At 34.1% G+C, this 27,127-nt stretch overlaps 1 protein-coding gene across 2 annotated transcripts in view; it reads right to left on the reverse strand.

The window, feature by feature from the left end:
* CLSTN2 (calsyntenin 2) overlaps positions 1-27,127 on the reverse strand; it is a 439,150-nt gene that overhangs the window by 198,503 nt on the left and 213,520 nt on the right. The window contains exon 3 of one of the 2 annotated variants that reach the window (XM_072407879.1): positions 22,987-23,040. The exons of the other annotated variant lie outside the window; for it this stretch is intronic. Coding sequence (XP_072263980.1) covers positions 22,987-23,040 — 54 coding nt within the window. The remainder of the gene's footprint in view (positions 1-22,986; positions 23,041-27,127) is intronic. 2 annotated transcript variants of the gene reach the window in all.

The following is a 27,127-nucleotide window of genomic DNA, read 5'->3' on the forward strand; positions in this document are numbered from 1 at the left end:
AGATGTTCTACAAATCTAATTTAACCAATACAACAGTTATAACACAACTGAACCTTCCCCATTTATTCTTGTAATGGAGTCGGTCTACATATAAAGTAATAATATAGTGATCTTTTTCATTCTTTTAATACAATATGTTTATTACATTTTCAAGCAGAGGTTTGTGATTTAGTGTGCTGGAGAATTCAGTAAACACATTTTTGAGCAAGTTTAAAGTTTGCCCAGAGTTCAGTGTTAGCTCAGATTACAGTAAAAAGTTAAGTGAGAGAACCATGAATGACAATAGAGATGAGCAGGGTGACTATGTTGAGCTGTAAAAGCTGAAGAGAGCTCTGTCCATTTATATTGTGCTTGTGACTTAGGTTGGTCAATGAAAGTAACACTTTTCTAAAAAAAAAAAATGAAATAAAACTGAGTGTATTTTTTAACATTTCAAATTTTTATTTTTTAAACAGCAGTGACTGTCAATGTAATTGATTGTTTTCTTGCAATAACTAGTTTCCACACATCTCTAATAATTCAAAAATATCCCTACTTGACATTAGCACTGACAAAGAATTCAAGTCAGTCATAAAAAAGCTTTAGACACATATTTCAGGTCTGGACAGCTATCTGACTTCATAAACAGTAATTTGTAACAGCTGAAAATTGCAGGGAAAAAATAATGTTTGATACAAATCTGAGCAATATGGTAATGGAAAGTTATAGGGTTCTATTTATAAAACAGGTAAACTGACATCTCCATAAACATTCCCTGGTGGGAACCTTCTGGGACTATGTGTTTCAATGGCAGTAATTATGGCCTAATTGAACTTTCACAACTTTCACAATCAGTGAATATATTCCAGGTACATCAAAGCAAAAGTGTTCAAAGTCTTACAATCTGTTAACTCCTAAAAACGTAACCCAAGAACAAAAGCTTGTGCCACGCTACCATGTGGAGGGAAGGCACCCTCACTATCTGTGTTGAAGCAATGCTCTCCGTGCAAATATAATTCAGCAAACGCTGACTACCAGCTTATTGAAGAACTCAAGCTCTGATGCACTTGAACCCTGCAGAGAGATCACAGATTTTACACAAGGGTCCTTTTCTGCTGCATGTTTGTATAGGAATTAGCTTTTCTATTTAAATGAACTGCAGAAACTTTGCACACTTTTGCTGTGGATGCATTTGAAAAGTATTTAACTTATTTTATCAAAAAACCATGCCATCTAAATTAAACTAAAAATTGTGAGCAATGTAAGCTCGGACTTGAACATATTTACAATTGCAAAGATTGTTGAAGTATTTATTGTGGTCAACAGGGAAAGCTCAAAGTATGTACTGTAGGCAACACAAGATGAAATGCAATAATCCACCGAGGATAGCAGAGCATTTACATGCCATTTTAAAATTGTATGCCATAAGTGTGAGCCAAATATTTGGAACATCATCCAAACATCTGTCACCTTTAGAGACATTTGTGCCAATTTAGTGGCCCATGAACTGCATTTTTCCTGCTTATCATACCTTCACCACTGGTGCAAACCATTTGAAATGTGGGAAGAAGTTCAACTACATTAATGCAAGTTTGTATATCGATTGGAAAATCTAATAGCTAAAGTAATTCCTGAAAGACCCGTTATGTTATAAGTGAGTACATGTTTATTTACAGAACAGTGTTTTGCAAGCATATGGTGTCTGTCATCAATTAAATATTACTGGCTTCTCATTAATATCCCATGGAAAGTGGAAATAATTGCTAAATTACTAATTAATACAACTGTAACTGAAATTAATTGCTAGATTATAGTTAACAACACTTCTTTGTTAAAGCCATAATTAAAAGTGAAGTATTTCTTAGAAGAATGACATAGAGTTAATACGTACAGCCTCCATAAGAAATTTAAACTGTAATGTGATTAATTGGAAAGTTTTAACACAGTCATTTTCTCCAAATATTTAATTGTATTGCTAAGTTCAAGATATGAGTAATGGTTATTTTTCTTTCTCAATTACTTGTATCAGCTAGCCTGTTCAGTTGTGATACTTATCTTTTGCCATGGAAGGAACAATTAGTATCCATTTAAAAAAATTAATAAAACAACTATATAAATGATTTGGTTTTTAGTTACTTGAGCACTTCTCAAAACTGTAAATGTATTGCATCAATTTAAAAATGGATTCCCCCAGTCTTCAAGTATGTAGGAGAATATATTTTTCAGTTAAAATTCTATAGAATTCCTGAACACCTTTTCCTAACCGTGTAAATTAAACAGTGGAATAAACCTTCTAATAAAGACACAGCTCCTAATCACAATCCAAGTGAAGAATGTATCTACCTAGGAACACACCCAAACCTTCAAGAGGATATGTTAGGAAATGTCATGTGAACATCATGTAACTATGACTCCGATTTCTGTTGGCCATCAATGGAATTTTGATAAACTAACACATATGTAATACAACGACAACACATGGATACAACTGTATTGTGGCTTGGAAAATTAGAAGGTAAGAAAATCGGGAAATAGTAAATTACTATATCAAGAAGTCTTTTATATATATACCACAAGATAAGTAACAAATAAAGTAACTCATTTGTTTCAATACTCAAAAAAACTTTTCCCAATGGCTCCATTTTATATGGAGAAAAAGAATTAAGTTCGTTACAGGTTTTTAGTTTCTAAAGTTTATATATATATATATATATATATAGTGTTTTCAAGAGAAGGTCTGGTTGTAATTTTTTTTAAATAGAATGCTGCTGGTTGATAATAAGTGGAGAGAAGAAAATGTAAAAGAAAATTTGAACATTTAGAAAAAGTATGTAAAGAACAGAAGAAATATAATGACAATAAAAATTGGCCTCTATACCACAGCTATTCCTGTTTTAATTATCTGAGCAATATCAGATCAGTGTTTTGTTAAATAAATGTTTAAATTAATAAATGATTGACATAGTTTGACTATGATTCAATTTAGTTTGTTAGTTTATTTAGTCTATTAGAGTTTACTATTTTATTAAGGTATTAAATTGTTACCAAAATCTATGTAAATCTGAAAAAGATTAATGGTATTTATGAGAAAAATTAAGCCAGTCTGTAGATCACCACATAGCAACTAATCAAATCCTATAGTTACCCTTCTAAGTATGCCAATTTTGGCAATTCTGGTATGTTTAATGCAAAGCCTAACTGATTGTGAAGTACTGTGTGTCATAATATTTGTTGTGGGTTTTCACAATTGTAAAAACTGGCATAGCCACATAATCTTCACCACCAGTACATTTGACAAGAAGCTCAATTAGGAGACAGTTGTCACCCCTTATAAGTCCCTGAACAAGGACATTCATTGTTTATTCTCTAGATATTCTTGTAATAAAAGCTTTAAATATATAAATATTTATATATGACATATAAAATGACATGTAACGTGTTGATTTCAGTGATATGTTGATTTACATCAAAGAAAAGTTAAGAATGTGTATATTACTAAAATTCATCTGGCTATCTTTCACATGTTTTTACAAAAATTTAATTGAAGTCATGGATGTTACATTGTTTATTTAATATAGTTAAATAAAGCAAACAATTCCAACAAGCCTGCTGTCCATTTTCTGATGTCCTTAGCAGAATTCAACAGAACACTTGCCAGTGCCAGTATAGTAAGAGGGAAGAGAAGCTCCTGATGGTCATTTTCTAAGATTCTGCAGGTGACAATTAATATAGTTTGTGATCAGAAAAGCCTGTTGAAACAAATGTGATGACGGCATGGGTTGTTTGGCACTCTGAAACAAAGGGTCCATTTAAACTAACCCTAAATTTGTCAACTAATTTCAGCAGGATCCTCTTCTGCACAAACAAATTGGTTCACATTACTGTACGCGTTTTGTATGTAATTTGCCCCACTTCATTATTAGACATACAATGCTGTCCACACCAGCAATTAACCTTTATAGGCAAACCTGCAGTCTATATTTTTCTGGTTGAAAAGAAACATTTATTATCTCTGCCAGCCCTGACCTCGGATTGTTACTGACCTGCTTTTGCCTTATCCTTCTGTACCTTGCTTGATTGAAATTAACCCTTTCTGTGCTGTACCATTCTGAATAAACCTTATTCAAGGATATCTGGAGTCGGTAGTGGTTTGTGTGCCCAGGCGCATTACAGTTTCACATTACTGTATGCGTTTTGTATGTAATTTGCCCCACTTTATTATTAGACATACAATGCTGTCCACACCAGCAATTAACCTTTATAGGCAAACCTGCAGTCTATATTTTTCTGGTTGAAAAGAAACATTTATTATCTTTAACTGTAACTGTATATTTATGAATATTAGTTATTTGCAGTAATTTTGCAGTAATTTTATAATAATTTATATACAGAATCCTGCCAAAAAAGTGTCCATGATTGCTACTAAGTTGTAAGCAACAGAACATGTTTAAACCTAAAATTAGTAAAAATTAAATCCTAAGAAATTTACAAACATGCTTTAATTCTTTCTGAAGTCCGAACAAAGAAATAATAATATGTTAAAGAGTTAACAGGATGAAGAATCATCCTCATAAAAAATCTGCTGCCTTCAAGAGGCTTTACTGTGCAGGGCTACAGAAGTTAATCTAGGCTCTATGGCTATGCCAAGTTTTATTACAAGATTTTAAAGAACAAACATGGGTTTGCTATTTGTTAGCAAATGTTTTCAATCCTGGACCAGATCCATTCCAGGTTTTCTTGATCACCCAACTTCACTGATGAAAGTGTATTCTCTCCAGCCTTGGAGAGGTTTCATAAATCAGGCCCATAGTGATTACTTATATGGTCCTGGTGAGAAAGCACAAGATGTGTGAAACATCGGTACGTCACTAATCTTCTGTATATACCTTCTAAGAAATAAATTAATGTCCTTGGTAGAAGGTCCTTGGTAACTAGATTTTTTGTTCATAGATATTCTATTACAGCCATTCTCAACCAGGGTCCTTCCAGAGGTCGCCAGAGGTTCCTTGAGCTTTGCCTGACTGATCTCTCATGCAATGGTAACCAAATAGTTTTGTGGCCAATGCCACTTGCCAGAGACAGTAGTATGTCACCAAAGCTATTTCTATGGATCTGTCTTTCTTTCTATTGACCACCAGCGTGAAGTGTATTTTTCCAATGACCTTCTATGGTTTTAGTAGGGTTCCCCACGCAACTGAAAACTATTTTATAAGGTTCCTCAGACATAAAACAAAGATGAGAAAGCCTGCTTTAAAACATTTAGGATTTTTTTTCTCCACCTTGGTGGCATATAAAAGAATACATATACATGTAACCTTTTATCCTTTTGTAGAAAGCATGGGTTCTCACCATGCCTTTACAGAGAGTCTCTTCCCTATTAAAGACCATTTGAACATTTTGCACTAATTAGATAATATAACATTCCTGTATTGTCTGTCAGTGTTCAAATACCATAGAGAAATATTAGACTGCTCTATACATTGCTACTTTCATTTATCTGCAGTAACAGCCTGCCCCAACCTGTCCTAATCGCTCTACAGCGATTGAAACAAAATAGGAAGGATGAACTCACCAAGAAATCCCGATTTTGAAATCTTGTATCAGATTTCACAGACTTAGCTTGCAAATCGTCTATTATTATCTATTATAGATTACCTTCATAATGACTCCCTTTGAATTACAGATGTAACTGTCTAAATATATAAGCAGAAAGTGCACCCTAACATAAAATTATCCAAAATGTTTAAACTTCTCACAAAATCTAGAAATCAAAAACACTTTTCAATTTAGGATTGATATAATTTGATATAACAGTAGGATCAATTGTAATTCAGATCAGTTAGGGAACAAATGGAGGCTTCATCAAATAGTTGTAGCTGATCACAAGGAGCAATTTAAATAGGTCATAAACGCCATCATAAAATTAGTCAGAAATAACACCAGGAGAAATAGGTATAGTATATGACTGTCATTAAAGTGGATACAGGTGAAGCCATATCACAACCCAAATAAGCATAATTCAGAACATGTAGGGCTTCTATTAGGTAGCTTAAACAAGTTGTTGAAAAGGGAAGGGAAACAATTGTGAACTAACTGCATATGTTCTGCTACCTTGGCCAAGTCACACAAAGGGTTGTGATGGGTCCTGGCATGTTGAGGATAGGCAGATGTCTCACCGGCTGTCATTCTTCATGAGACATCTGTTCATCAAACAGGCATCAAATGGCCATCTTGAATGTTAGCATCACCCATTCCAAGTTGTTATACCTGATGATCTGTACCATGGAAACAATTTTTCTTTTCCTCATTTACATATTTTTAAATAACATTATTTTGAAGAAATAAAAGTCAATATAAGTAATTTTGTGCAGAGCCTATATTTGAAGTATATAACAAGAGCTGCCACCCCCTTTCATCAAGCAAGTTTCTAAAACTAATTAAGGGAACCCAAATGAGATGTGTGTACAGACAATTACCCAATAACAAACTCATCAAGCACACTGTAAATAAAGTTACACACACATCCTCATTTATTTGTTTATTAGAGATTGTTTCCAGTGTTAGTAAAACAAACACATGTTGTACATTCTGCACTGTTCAGCTCTATGGACATTGGGAGGAAGAGGAACCCTGCTTTGTTCCCATGGGCCATTGGCTGTAGGTCATTACTGATCAGGCACGGAGGATCATAAAAGACATCAAGGGACAGCTGTACTAATGATAGATTTTAAACCAAAATGATCGAACAATTGTCTCAAGCCACACAAATCTTGCATGTGTACCAGGCTTAAAACCAACTTTACATAAATTTATTTAGCATTGATTACATATTTCAGGGGAGCCAATGAATAGTCATCACATTGAAGTGCTACACTACAAATAGGTAAACAGAAACATTTCTAATAAAGTCAGCTTTTATGGAGAAATGTAAATATTATATTTGACACTAAAGAAGAAACTTTCAATGCAATATATTAATCCTCACCAAAATACACATTCATTGATTACATGTTCTCATTTACTGTGCATTTCATTTAATACAAGCTGTACAAAAGATTTTCTCACTGTAATGTAATGTATAGCCTAAAGTGAATGTCAAAGAATAAAAAATACATTTAGTATACATTTGCAAACCTGCAATGCATGGCATTGGTAAGGTATGGCAGTGGCATGTCATTTGCCTACATACTTTGAGCAAAAGGTATTTCTTGTGTCCAAACGTTAGACGGTATAAACAAGAGGACAGCATTATTCTGGTAATGTGAGTAAACTAATTCCAAGTTAAGGAGCTATATGACATCTCAAAGTCTTGTTATCGGGAGACACAAATGCTAGCAGATCTGGCTATTATGATTTACTGATAGCTCAGTTAATGAAAAACAAAAACAAAAGTCAAATTTTTATTGAGCTTCTCAAGTATAGTGTAGACGCTGAATTTAGAAGGTCACCGTGAAACTGATCTGTGTTTAAAAGATCCATATTCTGAGCTTGGTGTAGAGTGCAAAGAATCATTTGATGCAACTCATCATATCACTAATACCATATGCCCTTGTCTGTTCTGACAAGTGTTTGATGACAAAATGAACATGCTGTCATATCTTTTCCTCTTAATGCATTCAACTTCCTCTTTTGTTCCAACAAGAAATGTGTTTATTACCAAAAGAATCTATTTCACAGAACAGTTAGTGTCAATGCCAGATGCAACATGTCTCCGGAAAAGCATGTGCTTATGTCGACATGTCTGTCCATCTTGCTGTGATATGTTTTTACCTTTTAATTTAGGAAAGCTTGTACATATAGTCCTTGGGTTACATACAGGATAAGGACTGCAAGTTTGTTCTTAAGTTGAATTTGTATGTATGTCGGAACAGGTACATTATTTTAATAAATTGCAATTATGACGGATGTTTGTCTCAACACATTAGGCAATTGACACAGTGTCAATTACTGGTATGTATCTAGGAGTCGTCAGTATGTCAGACGTCTTTTATTGGAGGACTACCTGTGTTTCTCCTGGCTCATGCACAACTTTTAAGCTGAATCTACAACTACATTAAAAGTAATCAATAAATGGTCACATGCGTTAAATCTTGTTAAAAATAAAAAGTCCACCAATATAGCCTGGTGTAAATTAGAATGGACAACAAAAGTCTACAATTGATTTGCATGTGCTTTTGAAGAATGATGCAGCCTGTTGTCATGTGATTCTATACTGGAAAAAAAAACTGGTGTAAGATCGGTGCATGCCATGATGAAAGCTAATATTGGCAGAAACAAAAATTAGTTATTTTATTTATTTTTTATAAACATCATAGTTATATTAGTGCAAGATTATGAAGAAACATGTATATTTTAATTTTTAATTAATTTTTAATTAAATATTTTTTTTGTTTGTGTCTTGATAAATTCATACATATAAATTTACACTGTTCTAAGCTAAACATGAAATGATCCAACTGGAATAAAATTATGTTTATCTTTAGCAGTTATTCTCAACCAGAATTTGCCAGGGTTTCCTTGAGCTGTGATTGATTTACGTCCCAAAAAAGTGCCTGTATTATTCTAGGGCAAGAACCTCTTGGCAGAGCCAACTGCATGAAAGCAAAACCTTTTTAGTTTTGTGTAAAAGTGGCACTCTGACTAATAATATATGGGGGTATTACCACTGGCAACCAATGCAAGTGGTATTTTCTCCATCATTTAAATATAGCTGGGATTCAGCAACACCTGAAAATAATTTTAATGGTTCCTCAGGGGTGGAAAAGTTGAGAAAGGCTGGACTATAGGGTTTTCATTGCTAACAAGCCAGTTTGAATGCTTTCTTTTAGACAGAGACAGACATTATAGAAGTATTGGGGGCACAAAGTTATTTAAAGCAGATTTTAAGTTTAAATCCAGTTGGACTCAGCTGAACATAATTGTTACTTTTTGAATACAAAGGGTCTTGGAATTTAGCTTTAGCTTTGTCTATTGGGCCTATGATTAGGTGCATACTTTCACCCATCTATCCTGTATTATGAAAAGTTCTAGAAAGGTAGAAGTCAATTTTATTATGCACAATTTACTGCAGCTAATGCACTTTGCATATTATCTGCCCAGAACCAGGCATCTTATAGGGGTGCATAAAAGTGCTTCTACTTTCCAAAGGTGTCCCAAACATATTTTTGTGCTATGGCAGAGAGGAGGAAGGGGTACAGGGGGGCTCAGGTGTAAGCTCAAGAAATGTGCAACGTACCCAGCCTAGAGGAACCATCTGCTTTTAGGGAGTATCTGTTAACGCATATATGCTCAGTCACAACTGAACTTTTTATTGTTTGCAATAGTTGTTTTTAGAATACAATAATAAAGTTTGCATTTTTACAAAACTATTCTCTTTAGTGCCACTTCAAAAGCCTTCTATTCCTTCCCCTTCCCTCCTCCTTATCAGCATATTTTTGTGCTATACAAAAGTCTCAACTACTATTAGAACGATGTACACAGAGGCACATAATATCCATTGTGGGGTGGGGTATATAGATAGAATGTCAAAGCTTTGTACTTCAGGTGGAATTTAAATACAATTATCTGTACAATTGTATCTGGGCACAAGGAAGCACCTTTGTCAAGACAGGTACGTGCATGCACCTTGAGGAACCTACAAAGAGGTAATTCAACATAACCATTTTAGGTGTGCTGACATACTCTGAGTAGAATATCCCATTAGACTCTTTTTAATTCAAAAATGTTTCAAAATATATTTTTGGGGTGTTCAGCAAGATACTGTGACTGAACGTAACTTGTTGAATGTAAACCATATCATGTCTCATCTGTGTAGGTGATCAAGGTTGCAACAGAGAATATCATTGCAAATTCTGTTCTAAACTTCTGTGTTAAACAGCACATGATTACAATATATAGGGAACACATGAAAACAAATCTTCCATTATAATGAACCTAAATACTATCATCCACTTTAACTCTTTATGTAAGCTGCTAGACTCCCTAACCAGGCTTGCTGGAAGAGTCCCTAAACCTCCGCATTAGCCAAGTTTTCCATGTGACAGTGGATCTGTATATACTTTGTGTATGTATATATATAAATAAATATATATATATATATATATATATATATATATATACACACTCCAGAATTTTTAATGTGTTTTGGGAAGAAATTCAAACTGCCTCTGGGACACTGGAAGAACATTGACTAATGGATCATGTTGAATAACTATAGCTTGAGCTGTGTTTACAGTTAAATAGTAGATAAAAAAGAATTGAGTGAAATGTCTCTTCGCATTTAGCTTACATGAGCTGGTGTTATGACAGTGAGGGGCTACACTTTACATATGGGGAATTTTCACTAAAACTCTGTACAAATATTTACAGTATTTGGCAATGTTAATCAGTGTTATTTACTCTGTTGGCTCTGTTGTGGTTATCTCCTATATCAGAGAAATAAAGAACAAACAAAAACTCAGAACATAGTATGAACTTGAGGAAGTGGTTGTACTAATCCTAAATTGTATTGCTGAATACTTGTGCACAAAATCTACCAGTTTAACCTTTTATTACCAGACCAGAATGTTGTGGTTTTGGTACTTCCCAGTTTTTTTCTATATATATTTTTATTTTGCATGGGATAATAATGTCAATCATTTAGTATATGGTAAATTGTTTTTCACATATTTTTATTAGAAATGGAAAAGTAAATTAGTAAAAAAGTTCACTCCAAGGATAATGTTCATCCATAGTGAAACCATTTAATCCATAACATGGTACTCCTTTAAATAATTTTAGATAATTACAATATATCAGCTAATTAACTACATTTTATATGGGGATACGATATATTCAGAGGGAATTACCATACTAATCATTAGCAATACTATCCTACACAATAAAATAGACAATGGTATTCTATGCAGACATATCACAAGACTTTTTACAATAAAAACTAGTATATGGATATGTGGACTAATATATTGTATATGGATGTTCTGTGGTTCTCATTGGATTAGGTATGTTCAACCGGATAGTAATTAGAAGAATTTGAAGTCAAACTGTATGTGCTGGCATCTGAAGGTGGCTGTCAAACTGAAAACCACTTGAAGGTTTAGGCGGACATCAAACTAAACATGAACCCTAACTGGTCATGACTTCCCATACCGCACATCCCATACAAAGGTGCTACCTAAACAAATCTATATAGTTTGGTCAAAATATTATCTAACAAAATCTAAATGTGAAAACATCAATATCACACTTCAAATTATACATATTATACAGCTATTATATCATATCATATAGCTCAGAAGTAGCTAAAATATGAAATAAGCATTTCCGACAAATGACGTTTTTTGGATCTACCCAACTAGGATGAAATACCACATTCCGTTTACACAAGACTAAGAATCCACCCTACTAAGGTTGCTTTACTAAGGAATATTGGCTGTTACCTTTGGAAAGGGAACTATCACCTTGCAAGGAAATTTTAACTAAACATAAAGGGAGATGAGAAGCTTTGCTGTCATAAACCATTAAATCACATGCAAGAAAAATAAAGTTTTGTTTTAATTTCCCTGTATATGATTGTAACTTCTTTGCTATATGAATTTCCACCATATTCTTGAAGTTGAATGAACAGCCTAAATTCATTTGGGAAATCAACTTCACTATGATAGCATGTACTCTGTCACATGGAATCACATGCTACCTTTTGCCCTGCCATGCAGATTCATATTTATCATCTTCATTTGCAATTTTATTTTATTGCAGGAACACTTTAAATATATAAACAACATTTTTTTTTGTATTTTGTTAACCATGTGCCTTTAAAAATACCCATTTTCAGAATAGTTTTTGTGACATTATGGCATTATGGCTCTTTACTTAGGTTCAGAATATCCATTCCTAATAGAAATGATAAATATAGACATGTGGCTGCAGTATGCCTTGAATGAGAAGCTTGTAGTTTTTTATTCTTTTCTGGTTACCATTCCCAAACAGAACAACCCCAATGACCTCATCAGATAACTTTATTGGAACATTATTGAACAGCTTTTATTATTACATAGTGGCAACTAAAAACAATATTATAGACAATGAAACAGGTGTCTCTGCAGACAATTTTATTTCTTTTTTTTTTTCTTCTTGCACCTGTAAAACTGAAACTCAGAAGGGGGAAAAAAAATCAGACTCGTAGGAGTTACAATGAGCTATGCCTTCAGCATATAGGGCAATTATAGCTTTAGAATAAATGAAAATAGCTTCACAAAATATGAATAAATGAAGACATAAATAGAAGAAAGCTTTGCACAACAGTAAACATGTTTTGTTAAATAGGCATTGTTTAATATGAGTCAAAATGTGTCTACATAATCCAGGTAATGAATCACATCCACAATCAAGCAAGCCTTCACAGGCAAAGGCAATTTGGATACAGAGAAACTATAAATCAACATTGGCATGATACAATATTGCAAAACAATATGCACAAGCCCATACTGGAGATCAGGCATTATCTGAATGGAGGAGAATATTTGTATGTAGACCTGGAATCTGATACATTGGGCCTGATTTATTATAGCTCTCCAAGGCTCGAGAGGATACACCTAAATCAGTAAAGCTGGGTGATCCAGCAAACCTGGGATGGATTTCTTCAAAGTGATTTGCTAGCAAATGTTTTGAATTCTGGACCAGATCCATTCTAGGTTGCTGGATCACCCAGCTTCACTGATGAAAGTGTATTCTCTCCAGTCTTGGATAGCTTTAACAAATCAGGGCAATTTTAAAGATTGAAAGACCTACTGAGATACTGGGATTTAACATAAGAGGAGCAGATTATGTGTCAGTTACATATATATATATATATATATATATATATGCACACATAGGGTAATATAATAAAAATGTAGATCTAAACTCTGGGACAATTTTTTTTTAGTATAAAACATCTGCAAGTATATTTGCAAGTATTTGCCTGATGATGCTGCCAGTGCCCTTATTTGCTATTTTTAGACTTGAGCAATTGAAATAGCAGTTTCCCATGTTTGCTGTGGAGTGATATTATTCTATCCTCACAATCCTGAACGAAGATGAGCTAGCAATAAATCAGCAGTCACATGACTTAACAAGAATATACAGATAATAATGTATTTATAAGCAAAGTTTGCAAAATAATCATTGATTGTAAGATAAAGGTCGAAAAGCATGTCTACGTTATAGGTATCCCAGTTACAAGTATCCCAGATGCTGGTCACACCAACAGAGGGCACTGTGTCCTCATATAAAGTATGTAACATACTATTGCTGGAGATAAAAGACATGAGTTTGTTAAACACTTTACATGATTACTACACTTAAACATTACTTACTAAACTTTAAACTATTTATTGCTGTTTTGAATGTTAGCAGAGACATAACTTTTGTGTTCTAGCTTTATGCTTGAGTAAAACATTTTCCTGTATTTTGAGGTAAAATGTACTTTAGTTTACATTCACATCAGTTTTTATTTAAGTATATGTGGTATATAATAGAGCATTTTTTGGGTGGCATGCACTGAACGATGGCCATATGGTATGAGTTAGAAAACGTTATCACTTACAGTCACTGCTTGGTTTGACACTATACCAGGCTTCACCTTTGTGCTAAATGCACACAATTTCAATTAAAGGATCCAATGAAAAAACATTGTCAGTTGTTCTTTTTAAATATTTAATGCACAACCCCTTTATATTGCCATTAATAATGCAACAGAAATCAAACAACAATAGACAAAAAATGAACATTCCTTATAATCATAAAACACAGCAGACGTCTTTAGCAAAGAAAATCTGCTTTTGAAATGGCCTGAAGCAACCACTTCTATTAAAAGCATTGTGCCACTCTCTGAGCATTTTACTGGAAGAAAAGCCATTACCCAATTAGGCATGGTAAGGCAAAATAAAATACAAAGTACACTTAAAACCCTTATTTAAATCAATTAAAAAATTAAAATAATTAATAAATTAAATAATTTATCTAGTGATATCCTTCTCTCACCTGTCTAGTCAGTTACACAATGTGGTAGCATACCCTTTACCATGTGTTCAAACCATAAAGGCTGCTCTGATGCAGTAATAAATAAAAAAGTAAATTAAAAATAGAATTGACTAAAATACTAAAAATAACAGAAAAAAAATAAAATAGGGAATATACTTAAACATAAGCCAATCTGAATAGAAACCAAGGTAAATACTTTTACCTGAAAAAAAATGGAAAACTATAATGACTCAAGTATAAACCCAGGGCAAAAAGACCCATCACTGCTAATAAAATTCAAAACAATAATTAACAAAAATAATATCACCATTACCATAAAAATTTACATGCATGGTGCATTACTGTAAAGAGATTATGTATAGTTATTGGATTGTTATTTTCTGCTGTTTATCACTAGGTTGTAACAGTAAGTTAAAGGAAATTCCCCATAGTAAGGGAACTTTGTCCCTTACTTTGTTGTCACACAGATGTCCCCAATAGAGGATTTCCCCTCACCTCTTGTACTGGGGACAACTCTAAAGTTTTGGACTTCCGCTCACTTTCTCTTTTGGTGGCAATGATCACAGTATAAATAGAGGGGGTCGCACACTCTATTGGGGACAAAGACAACAATAAAAATATTTCATAGGTCAAAGCCTTCGAGATTTTTTTTCATTCTGTCCCATTTTTTCAATCTCCCCATGGAGACTAAAAGCCACCATACTAATGTACAAAGAACAGTACGGCAGGCATGTTCCACTATTATTACCATCAGGAAATATATCCTGAGGAATTTCTTACAGTTACCACTTGACTATATATATATATATATATATATATATATATATATACAAACACATACAGTAACTGGTTGCCATGAAGCTTCAAGAGATCAGCAGCACTATCAAAGAGTAGGAAAAGTGAAAGCAATTATTTTATGAAAAAAAAATCTTTACAATACACAGTACTTTAGCAAACTGATAGCACCTATTAGAATTTAGATCTAATTTACTGTGAGCTGCCAAAGCACATTTAGGCCAGGACTTTATGGGTGATTTCAATCTTATGCTGCTGAGAGATTTAAACACTTGTTGACAATTATCTCATTAGCAGCACATTGATTTCAGAGTTCCACAAATGAGGTGACTGTCAACAGCCTGAATTTCAGTAACAAGAGAATAAAATCACCCAAGCATCCCTAGCCCAAAAAAGATGAGGGCTAGGTAAAACTGCACAACAGGTAAAAGCAAGAGCACTAGAAGAGCATTGTATTTAAAGGTATATTAGTTTTACATAGGCTATCCATCTATCTATCTATCTATCTATCTATCTATCTATCTATCTATCTATCTATCTATCTATCTATCCATCTAAAGTATATATTGTTCAATTTTCTTTTTACTAGAATTCTATCTTAAGGTTCTGTTTTATCTTATGATATTTTAGTAGTTGAGGATGTATTTGTTTTGCAGGTGTTGTAATAGATATGCAGTTGAATCATATTTTGTCCTCCTGTCACTTGCTCCCATAGACTTCAATTGGAACACTTTTTCAATGTGTTAAGAGCTTTTAAGAAACGAGTTCTAACAAATGAATATTTCTGCTTTCTATACCCCGACATTTCCTAGCAGGACAACTGCAAATCTGGAAAATACTCCTATCATGGTTTTCAGGCAATTCATTAACAATTTTCAACTGTTTTGAATGGCTGCAAGCAATTGTCTTGGACACCAAGCAACTGACACTGGGTGCCCCATAGGAGATACCGGCATGGCAAATATACTATGACTGTGAACAAGTTCTAACAAAAGTCCACAGGTGGGGGGGGTCATTATTAGAACCTGAGCCTGCCACCGACCATTTTTACATCCAGAGAGTCACCAATAATGCCTTGGGTTATTAATATAACCTGCCACAAACCACCAAGTTTGGGGAAAATTTAACAATACCATCACTGACCACCAATTAAGGGGGAGCGGTCTTCCAACACCAATCACAGAAATTACTATTACTCCCCCTGACATCAATAGTAGGTCTTATTATATTCCTAGACTACAAGCTGTACACCATAAAGCAGTTCATTGTGTAGGTATAATGGAAAGAAAGAGGTTTCAGGCTCAGGCTGAATATATGACTTGCTAAGTCACTGTGCTAAAATTTCCTGGCTAAACAAATGATTTGCTGCAATGCTTAATGTTAAAATATATCATGGATTTAAAAATCAGAATATTTATTAAGTTTGTCTGTTCTAGTTGGTAAAATCTGATTCAGATCAGCTTCAATTTAATGCACTGGTAGTTAATGGAAGATCAAGGAGCAATAATGACAACAATCTTCAGAGAAGATTCCCTTAGGTTTGCACAATTAATTAAAACCCAGCACTGGTACTTTGTGTCAAACATGGATAGCAATAACCGTCTTGAATACAGTAACATTACTCATCCTGATCCCCCTAAGGTTTTTACTTGTGTGTTCTGTTTGATCCATTGTAGTTTCTGTTCTTATGATCACAGCATATCAGAACCTCTTATAAAAACAAATGGTGAAGTTTGGAGAATCATCAAAGTAAAAATATAGTTTTGTTGTCAATATATGACAATTCCTGTATTTTTTTATATGCACAAAATAAAACGCATATTATGTCATCATAGGAATCATTGTCCTATTAAGTATATATTATGGGTTGGGGAAAATGAGAATTTCCACAAAAGACTGAAATATCCTGATATTGCAGGAAAATTTAACTAATTTAGCAAACAGGTTTTTGGTAGTTGGGTAGTTCCTAAGGTTGCAAAATCGTTTAAATGGCTCCTAAGGGTTATAGAAGCTCTTACAACTATCCTGGATGTGTAGATTAGTAAAATGAAGTACCAATGTTTTCTTTGAGAGAACAATCTTTCCATGCCCTTACTTATAAGTACTTGATTTGACAAGGAATAAAGACAATTGGTAATTACAGAGGGTAAAATGTTATGTTGTTGTTATGTGTGTATCTGTGATCTTTTTCCTTAGTATATGATCTTAGGGATGCATGTACCCTATTTTACAAAGCCAGCAGGCACTGTCCATGAGCTGCATGACAAGATAGACAGCAATTCTTCAATAGTATGGTCACAATTATTTTTCTTTGGTCCTCTTTTTTTGTTGGGTAGGACAGACCTAACGGGGAAAAGGGTAAGTGTCTTCAGTTTGCCAAAATTCACTTCTGCAAATCACCTAGGATTTAACCTTAATAATGAGCACAAGTAAGCCATTTCTGAAACCTCAGACACCAATTTAATGCACATAGTTATCACCTAAAAACTGGTAACTGATAATAAAAATGTTGGAATCATTGGAATATTAGATTTAAATCAACCTTTTTAATGTGTAATTTTTCTACAGGTTCACCTTTAGTTCCCACCACTGATCTGATTATTTAAACCATTTGATCAGTAAAAATGTTTGGTAAATAGGGGGCATGTCACACAAGAGTGTTAATGAAACAAGCAGAGAAGTTACTAAAAATCTCTTATACAAAGCCACGTGTGACATGGATAATATTTATTTTAACATGACTTTAAATAAGATAAAGAAGAAATAATATTTTACAAGTATTTCATGCAGGAATCCAGGAACTTTCTTCTTTGACTTTGAAAATGGATAAATTGCTTCTGTTTGCCTGTCCCAAACTTCTGAAACAAGCAACCCAAATTTGCTCCTGAATACAAGAAAAACTATCCAAGTTGTATGGGTTCCTGGACCCACTGATGCTTTGAAGACACCAGGGATGATTATTTTTACCCTGCACAGCACACATTAGAAATGTAAAGGATCACTACAGGGCAAAGTTCAGGAATGGCATAGAGAATGCAGTAATCTATGGTAATTCATCTTTCTTTGATCTGACTATAGTCAGAGAAGGAATTTCAGTTTAACTGGCTTATGGGTGTTGTATTATTTTATATACAGTCCCTTGAGGAATACCTGAGTACTAAAACGATGTATTTTTCCTAAAACACCTGCCTCAGGGCATACAATACTGCAAGCTAAGGAAAATACAAACTACACAAAAGTCTATATCTGCTATATGTAGCAAACAATATACACATTAGATCAGCTGCAGATGATCGAGATTCTTTAAAGTGAAGAATAAATGATTACACATTCCTAAATATTTCTAATTCTGTAGCTATAGAATCTACAAATAACCCATCAGAATAAATGATAGATTATTAAAATTACCCCACTTTCCTTAAATGATCATATATAAAAAAAATCAAGTCACAGAAATAACAACATGAATTTGTAGGTTTTCCAAAAGAATCTCAACAACATTTTAATGAGCTCCCCATGGGCTCTTTTACATAACCATGTAGTAAAAGAAGGTCTTTTTTAAATGATATTGCTTATACAAAGCTCTTTATGCTACAGGCAGGAGCTGAACCCTGTACCTCCAATGAAAAGGTGAAAGAAATAGTAAAAGGAGTTTCCTTAGTCATACGTTTGATCTCTTTCTCATTAGTCAGCTTTGCCAACTTCAGTGCATTATAGTGTGAGGGCAGCCTATTCGTTTTGTTATGCTAAAATATTCCCACTAACACTCCCAGTAGTACGCAGCTTAGTTTGGTGTCCTTAGTACTAGATCAAATTGGGGTCAGAGTTGGCGTAGTTTTCTTGGCAATGGCATTCACACAAGTGTCAGGTACACATATACTACCTTAATTCACTACAAGGGCAATATTCTCACGAATACCCATAAGAGACATTATGTACTCATGGAGACCAATGTGAATGGCATTATTTTTCACTGACCTCAAAGTTAGGGGCATGGTTTTCATAATAAGGCCAACGTGAAAGTCAGTTTTTATCACCTAATGCCAATGTGTCCCATATTTCTATAGTCTCGTTATAGTCTCCTATTATTTTTTTTGGCTCACTAAACTGTTAACATACTGTGAATCTAAAAATTATTTCAGGGATTCTCCAAAACCTGTCTTTTGTATAAGTTCTTCCAAGGTGAAAGGAGTAAAAAAAGGTTCATCTACATTTATCGCTGGCCATCACAGTTCCTGTCCATTCATTGCTAGTAAAAGCTATATTCTATATGTATCCCCTCTTTTGCTTATCAGCTGGGGTGTCCAAATACCTCCAGGTTGTCATGCTCTAATTGCTCAGATAAAAAGATCAGACATCAAAATTGTTTTGGTATACTTTTTAGCCTGCCTCCAGAAACCCTCTGGACTTCAATATGTGTCACGTCACAGTCTAGCCCTGAAAACGGCAAGAGAACCTGTATACATTTACCTGTCTTTGTAGTAAACAGTTAAAAGTAAACAATCAAAAATATGTACATGCAATCATATATCCCTGGCCAAAGAATTTGGCCCTAGACAGTCAAACAACTAGTATTTTTGTACACATGAAATAAGGATCCAATAAATTCCCCATTGAGTCCAGCATGTTTTTAATTTATAATCATTGTTCACATACTTGTGACAAGATGTCTCTACAGGAGAAGCTGACAGGTTACTCAAACCTCATTCTTTCTCCCGCCTCCAAAACCTGACAACCTCCTTATGGGGGGGGCACCACTATATACTTTCATAATTTTTCCCAGCACTGAACCCTTGCAAGCGTGCTACTACCCCTGAGGAAGCCTAGAGTAGGCAAAACGCGTCGGTTAACATCCTGTCACATGATTAACTATGGTTATTAACTAAAACCATGCTGGACTTTATGGGGTACTTTTTGGACCCTTACGTCATGTGTACAAAAGTACTAGTTGTTTAATTGTCTAGTGCCAAATTCTTTGTTAAGTATAGGATTATAAGGTAGTTCTGCACTCTCAAAAACCACAGGGGTTGATTTACTTCATCAACATGCACTATGCTATCATTTCTAAGCATGCATTGGCCACCATCCCTTCAAAGTTCTGAAATATTCATTCCATCCCTAATGTGTGCCCCACTCGACTGTAATAAGCCCTTTGAGCTGCTGAAATAAAAATGTATGACTTACCTACAGAGAATTTAGATCCCCTGACACCCAATCCTCCACTCCACCTCCTATCTCTGGTAAAACATGGGAACGCACTATAATGAACACTACAGGTATATATACTCAGCATATTTTAAATCACATTTGTTATTCTTTTAAAAGTATTTAATTCACTTAGAAAGTGTTACTTTCACTGTGTGTAGCTGCTAGCTAATTTAATCCATTGCTTCTTCTCTCAACGAAGCTTTGTATTTCCAAACCAGTAAAGTTCAATTGTCCCCTTTAGCTTTTTTTAGTATATGTTTTCCTTGCTTTCCGGGCAGAAACATAGGAATAATAATTAGTAACAATTTACCTATACTATACCTATATTACCAATAGACATGAATAGTTCTTGAAGGCCAATATTTAAAATCCAGACATAGAATGTTGAAATGAAATCTTGTTTAGAATAAACCTAATAAATATGTTTTAGGTTTTTAATGTCACATCCATATTGTATGCTCCAATAAGGTATGCATAAATATAGCTCCAATGGACTGAAAACTAAGGACACTATTGTGAGGTTGCAATGACTGTCAGTCCCATAATGAGAACTGATGAGAGCATCGTTCTAGCTTAACAAATGCAAGGAACATTGTCTGCGTTACTCGCATATACTGCATTCAAACCAATCACGGGAAGTGCTTTATCATAGTTATGCTAATATTTGCTTTTCGATTAAACCTGCATACTTTGAAAGGTCAAAAGAAAACAAGAAAAAGAAGATGTTACAGTTGCTACAGTTGCAGTATGCTGTATTTTTAATTTGTATAGGCATGCCATGGCTTTAACTCAAAATTCGATTTCAATACATTCTTTTACATTTAGAGATTAATTTCTATATGACAGTACAAATCTTGTAAGGATTTTTTGGAGTAAATATATACATTTAATTCCCATGTATGTGCTAATCTTTAGGTGTAATGCAGAATGGTTGACAAAGGTCAAAGCACCAAAAGTCATATATTGGCAAGGTCACCCATACAGTAGAAACAGCTGGGTTGTATTCTTGTATTCTCTGACAATTATTGCAATTTGGACTCAATACTAACAAGTATTTGAATCTCACTCATCTCTGTCCTTATCCCATCTACAGCGGAACTCAGCAATGGGAATTGGGGTCAGATGAAATAGGACAATCAGGTCCTACTGTAAGCACAGTAATGTCCATCCAACTTTGGAAGGTTCCTTAGAGGAGGAGACATTATCTTTTTTTTAAACTCATTCACTATCAAGTCACAAACTGAGACTTTTGTATGCCTCCCCCAACTGTGGTGAAATGTTAAAAAATGTATGTGTGCATGTGTATATTTATATATATATATATATATATATATATGTATTACTGGCTGTAATTTGACGAATGGAGCCCTGAAATGCCTACACATAAAACATTCTAGCGGTATGAAAATTGATAAATATCTTCCTCATATCTCCTATGACATTAAACTCGCTGACATATTTACAATTATATGAACTGCAGCATATCTGAATATTGAAGCCAGCTATATTAAATAAAATTGGGAATATAGTGTTTATTCATCTTAAAGGTACCAAACAGTATATTGATGTAGTTAAAATGTGTCAGCGATTGCTAATGTTTTAAAGTGAATTGGAAAACTCAGTAACCCTAAAAATATTTAGGAAATCACAGGGGGCTTCCACCTAAAACTAAGTGGCAAATTTTGTATTATATATTTCTTGGGTATTCAAGGACCAAGTTCATACCACCACCCAGCTGACACATGGTAAAGACCAAAACTATAGGGGAAATCCTACCATTCTATTTTTAGGAGATATATAAAGTGTATGGTATATTTACATATTCTGTGCTAAGGAAGCAGTATTCCCATTTTACACATTCTATTTATTATTATTGTGTAACAAACATTTTGTCTGTATTACCTCTAAATGTAATCACCTGCAGTAAATTTACAGGTGTTTTGAGGGCTCTGAGGATGCAATGGTTTTATTTTGTTTTTATTTCTGTTTTTTATGATTAAAGTCTGATTTTTTGATTGCGGTCAGTGGACACGTATCTTTCTTAGCCTAGCATAGTAGCAGTCTCCTGGAAGAGGGATGGAAATGTTATTGCACTGCTTATAAATTCAACGCAGAGGTGCCACTCTCATGTAAGCATTCCCTGCCTGCACTACAATGGGATGGAAACATTCTTCGAGAGGCATGTTTTACTACCTTAATGGTAAGGATAGAAATTGAACTGTTTGGTAACTTCATGACTCCTACACATTAAAATCAGACCATCAGAAGAGTGACTAGTAGCACTCTCCTTGCAAAAGTTTACTGGGGTTTGCCTTGGTAATTTCCTACTTTCTAACATCTATCAGTTGGGGGTTTCCAAAATGGGGCCCTGCAATATGGCTGAGATGTTTTTCTTGAGAAGCAAGTGCCTTTCACATGTGATGTTCTAAGGTTTACTTAATATTTATGTTTCAACTGAAACTTAATGTACTTTTGGCTCACACTGAAAGAAAGCAGCTCTAACTGCAAAATGCGTCAGGTGTAAGCAATAAGCTGTATAAACCAAGCTTTGATGTGAAAATGTGAATGTGAAATGTGAAAATCATCTCTTTTTATATAATTTTCATGATGATTGTTGTTGCTGTAAATGGCTGATAATAATAATGTTCCAGCAAATCCCTTCATTTCTAGAGAGGTTGGGTGTTTTGTTGCCAATTTTCTCTAAATTTCAAATTTTCTCCTTTGTGATAAATTACAATGGCAGTCTCAAGCCAGTACCAGTCACACTTAAAATCTTCTAATAAAACTTTCCCAGAAACAGAGTGTTAAAGTCTCAAAGAGGAAACAATTCTGTGTAATTGCACATGATTTGGATCAGCATGCTCAATATTGTATTAAAGGTTGTATGGTGAGTTAACAAACTATTGGTATATATAAACTGAAAGGTAAACTTAAAGGCAACAATGTATCATGTAACTGAAATAGGAATTGCAGAAATTGCACCTGCTGTCTTTTTAGTCCAGCCACTGGAAGCACTGCTCAGAGAATCTTCTGCATCTGATCAAAATTGAAAAAAAAAATTAAAATCATCATGCTAGGTATTCCTTTTTGTAAATAGTGTATAGTATATTAAAATTAATTCTCAAACATGCTATGATAAAATGCAGAGAAGAGCGTTTATTTATTTCCAAGAATTATAGACATATATAGAGAGCTGGAAAAAAATTGCTTTGTAACTGTTAACACTAAATATAAATTAAGCATTACCTTTCCTTTCTGTTCTTTAGGTTCCCATAACACCAATATAAATTTTATGCTTTGGAATATGCTAATACAAAGGGTCTAGCTCTATTGATCCCTGTTTATCACAAACTTTTTGCAACATGAAAAATTCACATATTCTTTTCCAATTCAATAAAACCCAGCTAAACTCTAGGCGTAAACCGGATTGTAAGTTCTTTCAAGCAGCGATTTCAGTTTTCGGTCCCTTTGACAACCCCCATATCTTTATTCATTAGCCTCTTACTCGGATATGGATTTGAGTTCTAGAAAGTGTGTCTAAGCACACATTAAATTTATTTTTCAAATAAGAAGGTTTTATATTTGATGGTGATACAACCGTATGAGACTAATCCTGTAGCTGGTAATTTAGAATGGAATGGCACTCTCACACAATACTTCACACATTCCATCATAAAACCTCTTTTAGTTACTGGTACAATCACACTGATAAAGGTTTTATCAATCATCAGGGATAAAGGAGAAAAGTATGCAGGGATATATTATTGATGGATGCATACGGTAATCTTGCTTCTAGATTTTGTTGCAAGCTAATAAGTTTTAGGTTGTTGCTTTTGAAAATGCCATTATATATATGCAGCAAAGTGAGATCCTAGGAAAATTCAGAAAATACAATGACATTCTTTGCAAAGTTATATTTTCTGATTAGTTAAAAAAAATCTGTACTAAGAATATGAAGGCTTCAATTGATAACTACTCATTCTAATTCAAATTTCTTGACCATCATGGGGACATAGTAGCTTTGTTAACGTTTTGGTTGCTGTCCTGAAACAAGTTTGCATTTTAGATGTTACTTGACTGACATTTCTACAAGCCTGTGAAGGGTCATACATTTTTATATTTTAAAAATTAGTAAAGCTAAGGATACCCAGGCAACTAATATTTACCAGTGAAATATTTTCAGTAATAGTTAGTTTTCTTTATAAATTAACCTTATGTGCAGGACTTTAAACAATATCAGCATATTCTGCATCACTTGTTAACGTGTACACTATGCTTTGCTTTGATTGACACATAAATATGTTTTCCAGAGAAAATGTTCCAGTTTTCCTCCAGTGTTGGACATATAACAAAAAGCCTGGGAATGCACTTACATAATTTGGACGATCACAGTGGTGCAATTTCTCTGCCAACAGACATTGTGTGACCAAAAAAACAAAAAGCTGTTTGTTCCATGCAGAAGATTTTTCCAGGATTTTTTCCAGGAATATGTACACCTACAGATACAGTACCCTCTGACAGATGTCCGCTTGGATCTGCAGGGTCAATGTGTCACGCATCCTAGGTTCTGCACAGATGCTGATGACTCTAGGTTAAAGCTGTGTTTGGGACACATTTCAGTGGAAGAAGCCACATTGCGGAATTAAAAGGCACTTTGGTGGCGATTCCTCATTGGCGTGCAAAAGTACTATCTGCCACATAGGTCATTCTGCAGAAACAGGATTTTCATCCCTAATATAGAAATGGGTTTAGCATAACAACCAGGAATGAGAAGTTTACAAAGACGTTCAACAACGGCAACCACATATGTGTCTTCAAACATGTTTAGTTTAACATTTCATTACAGTTAGGACTGACAATAACAAAGACTTAAAGCACATAATATAAAGGGCGCCGGGAGTGTCTTTTGGAAAAATATGTAGGTTGCTTTACTATATATGCCTTAAAACAAACCTATAAAATAAGCTTTATTCCATGCAAAAATACAGGATTCATAGATAATCAGTATCCCGTACCCCTGAAACAAGGCTTTAAATTTTGTCAATATAGTCTACATTTTTAAATTAGATTTCTTTATGGTTTGAAGTTGCCTATAACTTGTTATCATGAGATAAGTAATATTTAATTACTTTCTTTATTAGTCATATTATTGCAGGCACAAATATATTCAGTGGGTTTATTTGTGTCCTAACACAATAATGTCTGTCTCATCAAAAAGCTTTAAAACATACTTCAAAAGCCAGTTTGTTTTACAAGTTATTACAGCTGTAAAAATGTATACAAACCCAGTTAGCGTATTTTATGTTAATCTCCAGCACTTTCATTATTACAGTATTTTAAATTGTTACGAGTCTGTAGCGGAGGATTGTGAATTGCCTTCCATGTTGATGAAAAAGTCTTATTTTTACTCTCTTGTAGATTTAATGCCTCATAAGAAGTGTTATCTTCCAGTTACTAAGACAAGGAAGTGAAAAAGATTGTCCCATTGCATTTTATTCGGAAAATAAAATGTGTTCAAAAGGAAAAAAAAAATACCATACAGCAAAAAAGAGGCTGTATAGTTCAGACAGAAGACTGCATGCAAGAGATGTAGGGAAAAAAAGAATATATAAATAAAAACTACATTTCTGTACTTTTGTTCCATAGTGATTATTCAGCACTGTATTACGCTAAACGTGTTCTGGCTCTAGGCTGTAGAGCACACTGTAGAGTGTAGAGCATGACTACCTTTTATCTTTTGGTTGAATAAATACAGTTTATATTTCATTATTGAATTATTTGCAAATAATGTACTGATTTTTGTTATTAGTATATTTAACAGGATTACAAAATATATGGCAAAACTTAAAAAAAAAATCTAAAGCAGCCAAAAATCAAAACTAAAAACAAAACTAGCACTTTACATTAAAATGGTAGAGGAACGAATGAAAATATATATCTAATATAGAGAATATAAACATAAGGAATATGGAATGATGAGTTATTCTTCTGGGAGTGGAAGGTGAAACCTGACTAAAGATCTTTGGTAATATACCTAATGTTTAATTCCACAATAGGACAATCAAGACTCCACCAAAATAAAGATTAGTAATAATCGTGACAACGATGTGGCAGACCCAGGGGCTTCAGCTAAAGGAGCTTGTGAAGTTAAGGCAGATTAAAACGGAACTGATATTCCAGTTTTAAGAATACATGATCAAGCAGGTCAATGTTGCAGAAAGGGAAATGCAATGTCCTTTTGTGATAATGTCTCCTTCCTCTCTAATTGCTTTGGGTTTCAGGGCAAAAAGTTGAGCTGTGCATGCATAGTGACAGCTTTAGCTACCAGGATGCCCAATGCCAGGAAAAAAATGACAAGTAGCAAGTGTTACCTCATCCTGGCCCAGCCAAAGATCAAAAGGTGGAAATGAAGAAAGAAGATGGCAGCGCCCTGCCAGGGAACACATGGGGTTTTATTCTGCTTTATCTCTTAAAAGGAGAAAAGTCAAGGGGCATATGGGGACTGCACTTACATGCCACCTTCTAAAATTGCCAGTTCTTGGCTTATCTGGTCTTGGCAATAAGATTAGTAACTAACATCATTAGTTAACATCAAGTGGAATGTTGTTAAGATTCCATATCATTTGTAGTAAGGCAATAAAGAGTCAGTATGGCAGCCAGGATCATTCAAACTAACATTTAACTGTCCCTGTTTTTTTATTAATGCCATATATGTTGGTGGCTTTTTGACGCCTAAATTGTTTATTTATAGCGCATTCGAAACAAAATATCATTAAAATTGTGGTTCTTTTTTTGTAAGTGAACCTACGCCTACCCAATAGTGCTCTTTTCATCTCTTGAAAACAAAAAACATTCTTACATTACACTGCCCTGGTTGTCCAAATCCAGAAGTGTTCACGGGCAATGGCTTTCTTCAGCACTATATACTGTTCCCTAAAATCCCATTTCTGCACGTTTGTGGCATTCTATAAAGAGTAATACTCATCAAAATTAAAATATGACTGTTGGGAGAAAAATAAGAGATCACTTTCCTTGGCAGAATGTATTTTAGATTTTCATACAGATCAGATTTTATTGCCACATTTTATTAGTAATAACTATTAACAAGAAAATGCAGTGCCAA

This window comes from Pyxicephalus adspersus, chromosome 4 (assembly GCF_032062135.1).
Source record: "Pyxicephalus adspersus chromosome 4, UCB_Pads_2.0, whole genome shotgun sequence".
Taxonomy (NCBI): domain Eukaryota; kingdom Metazoa; phylum Chordata; class Amphibia; order Anura; family Pyxicephalidae; genus Pyxicephalus; species Pyxicephalus adspersus.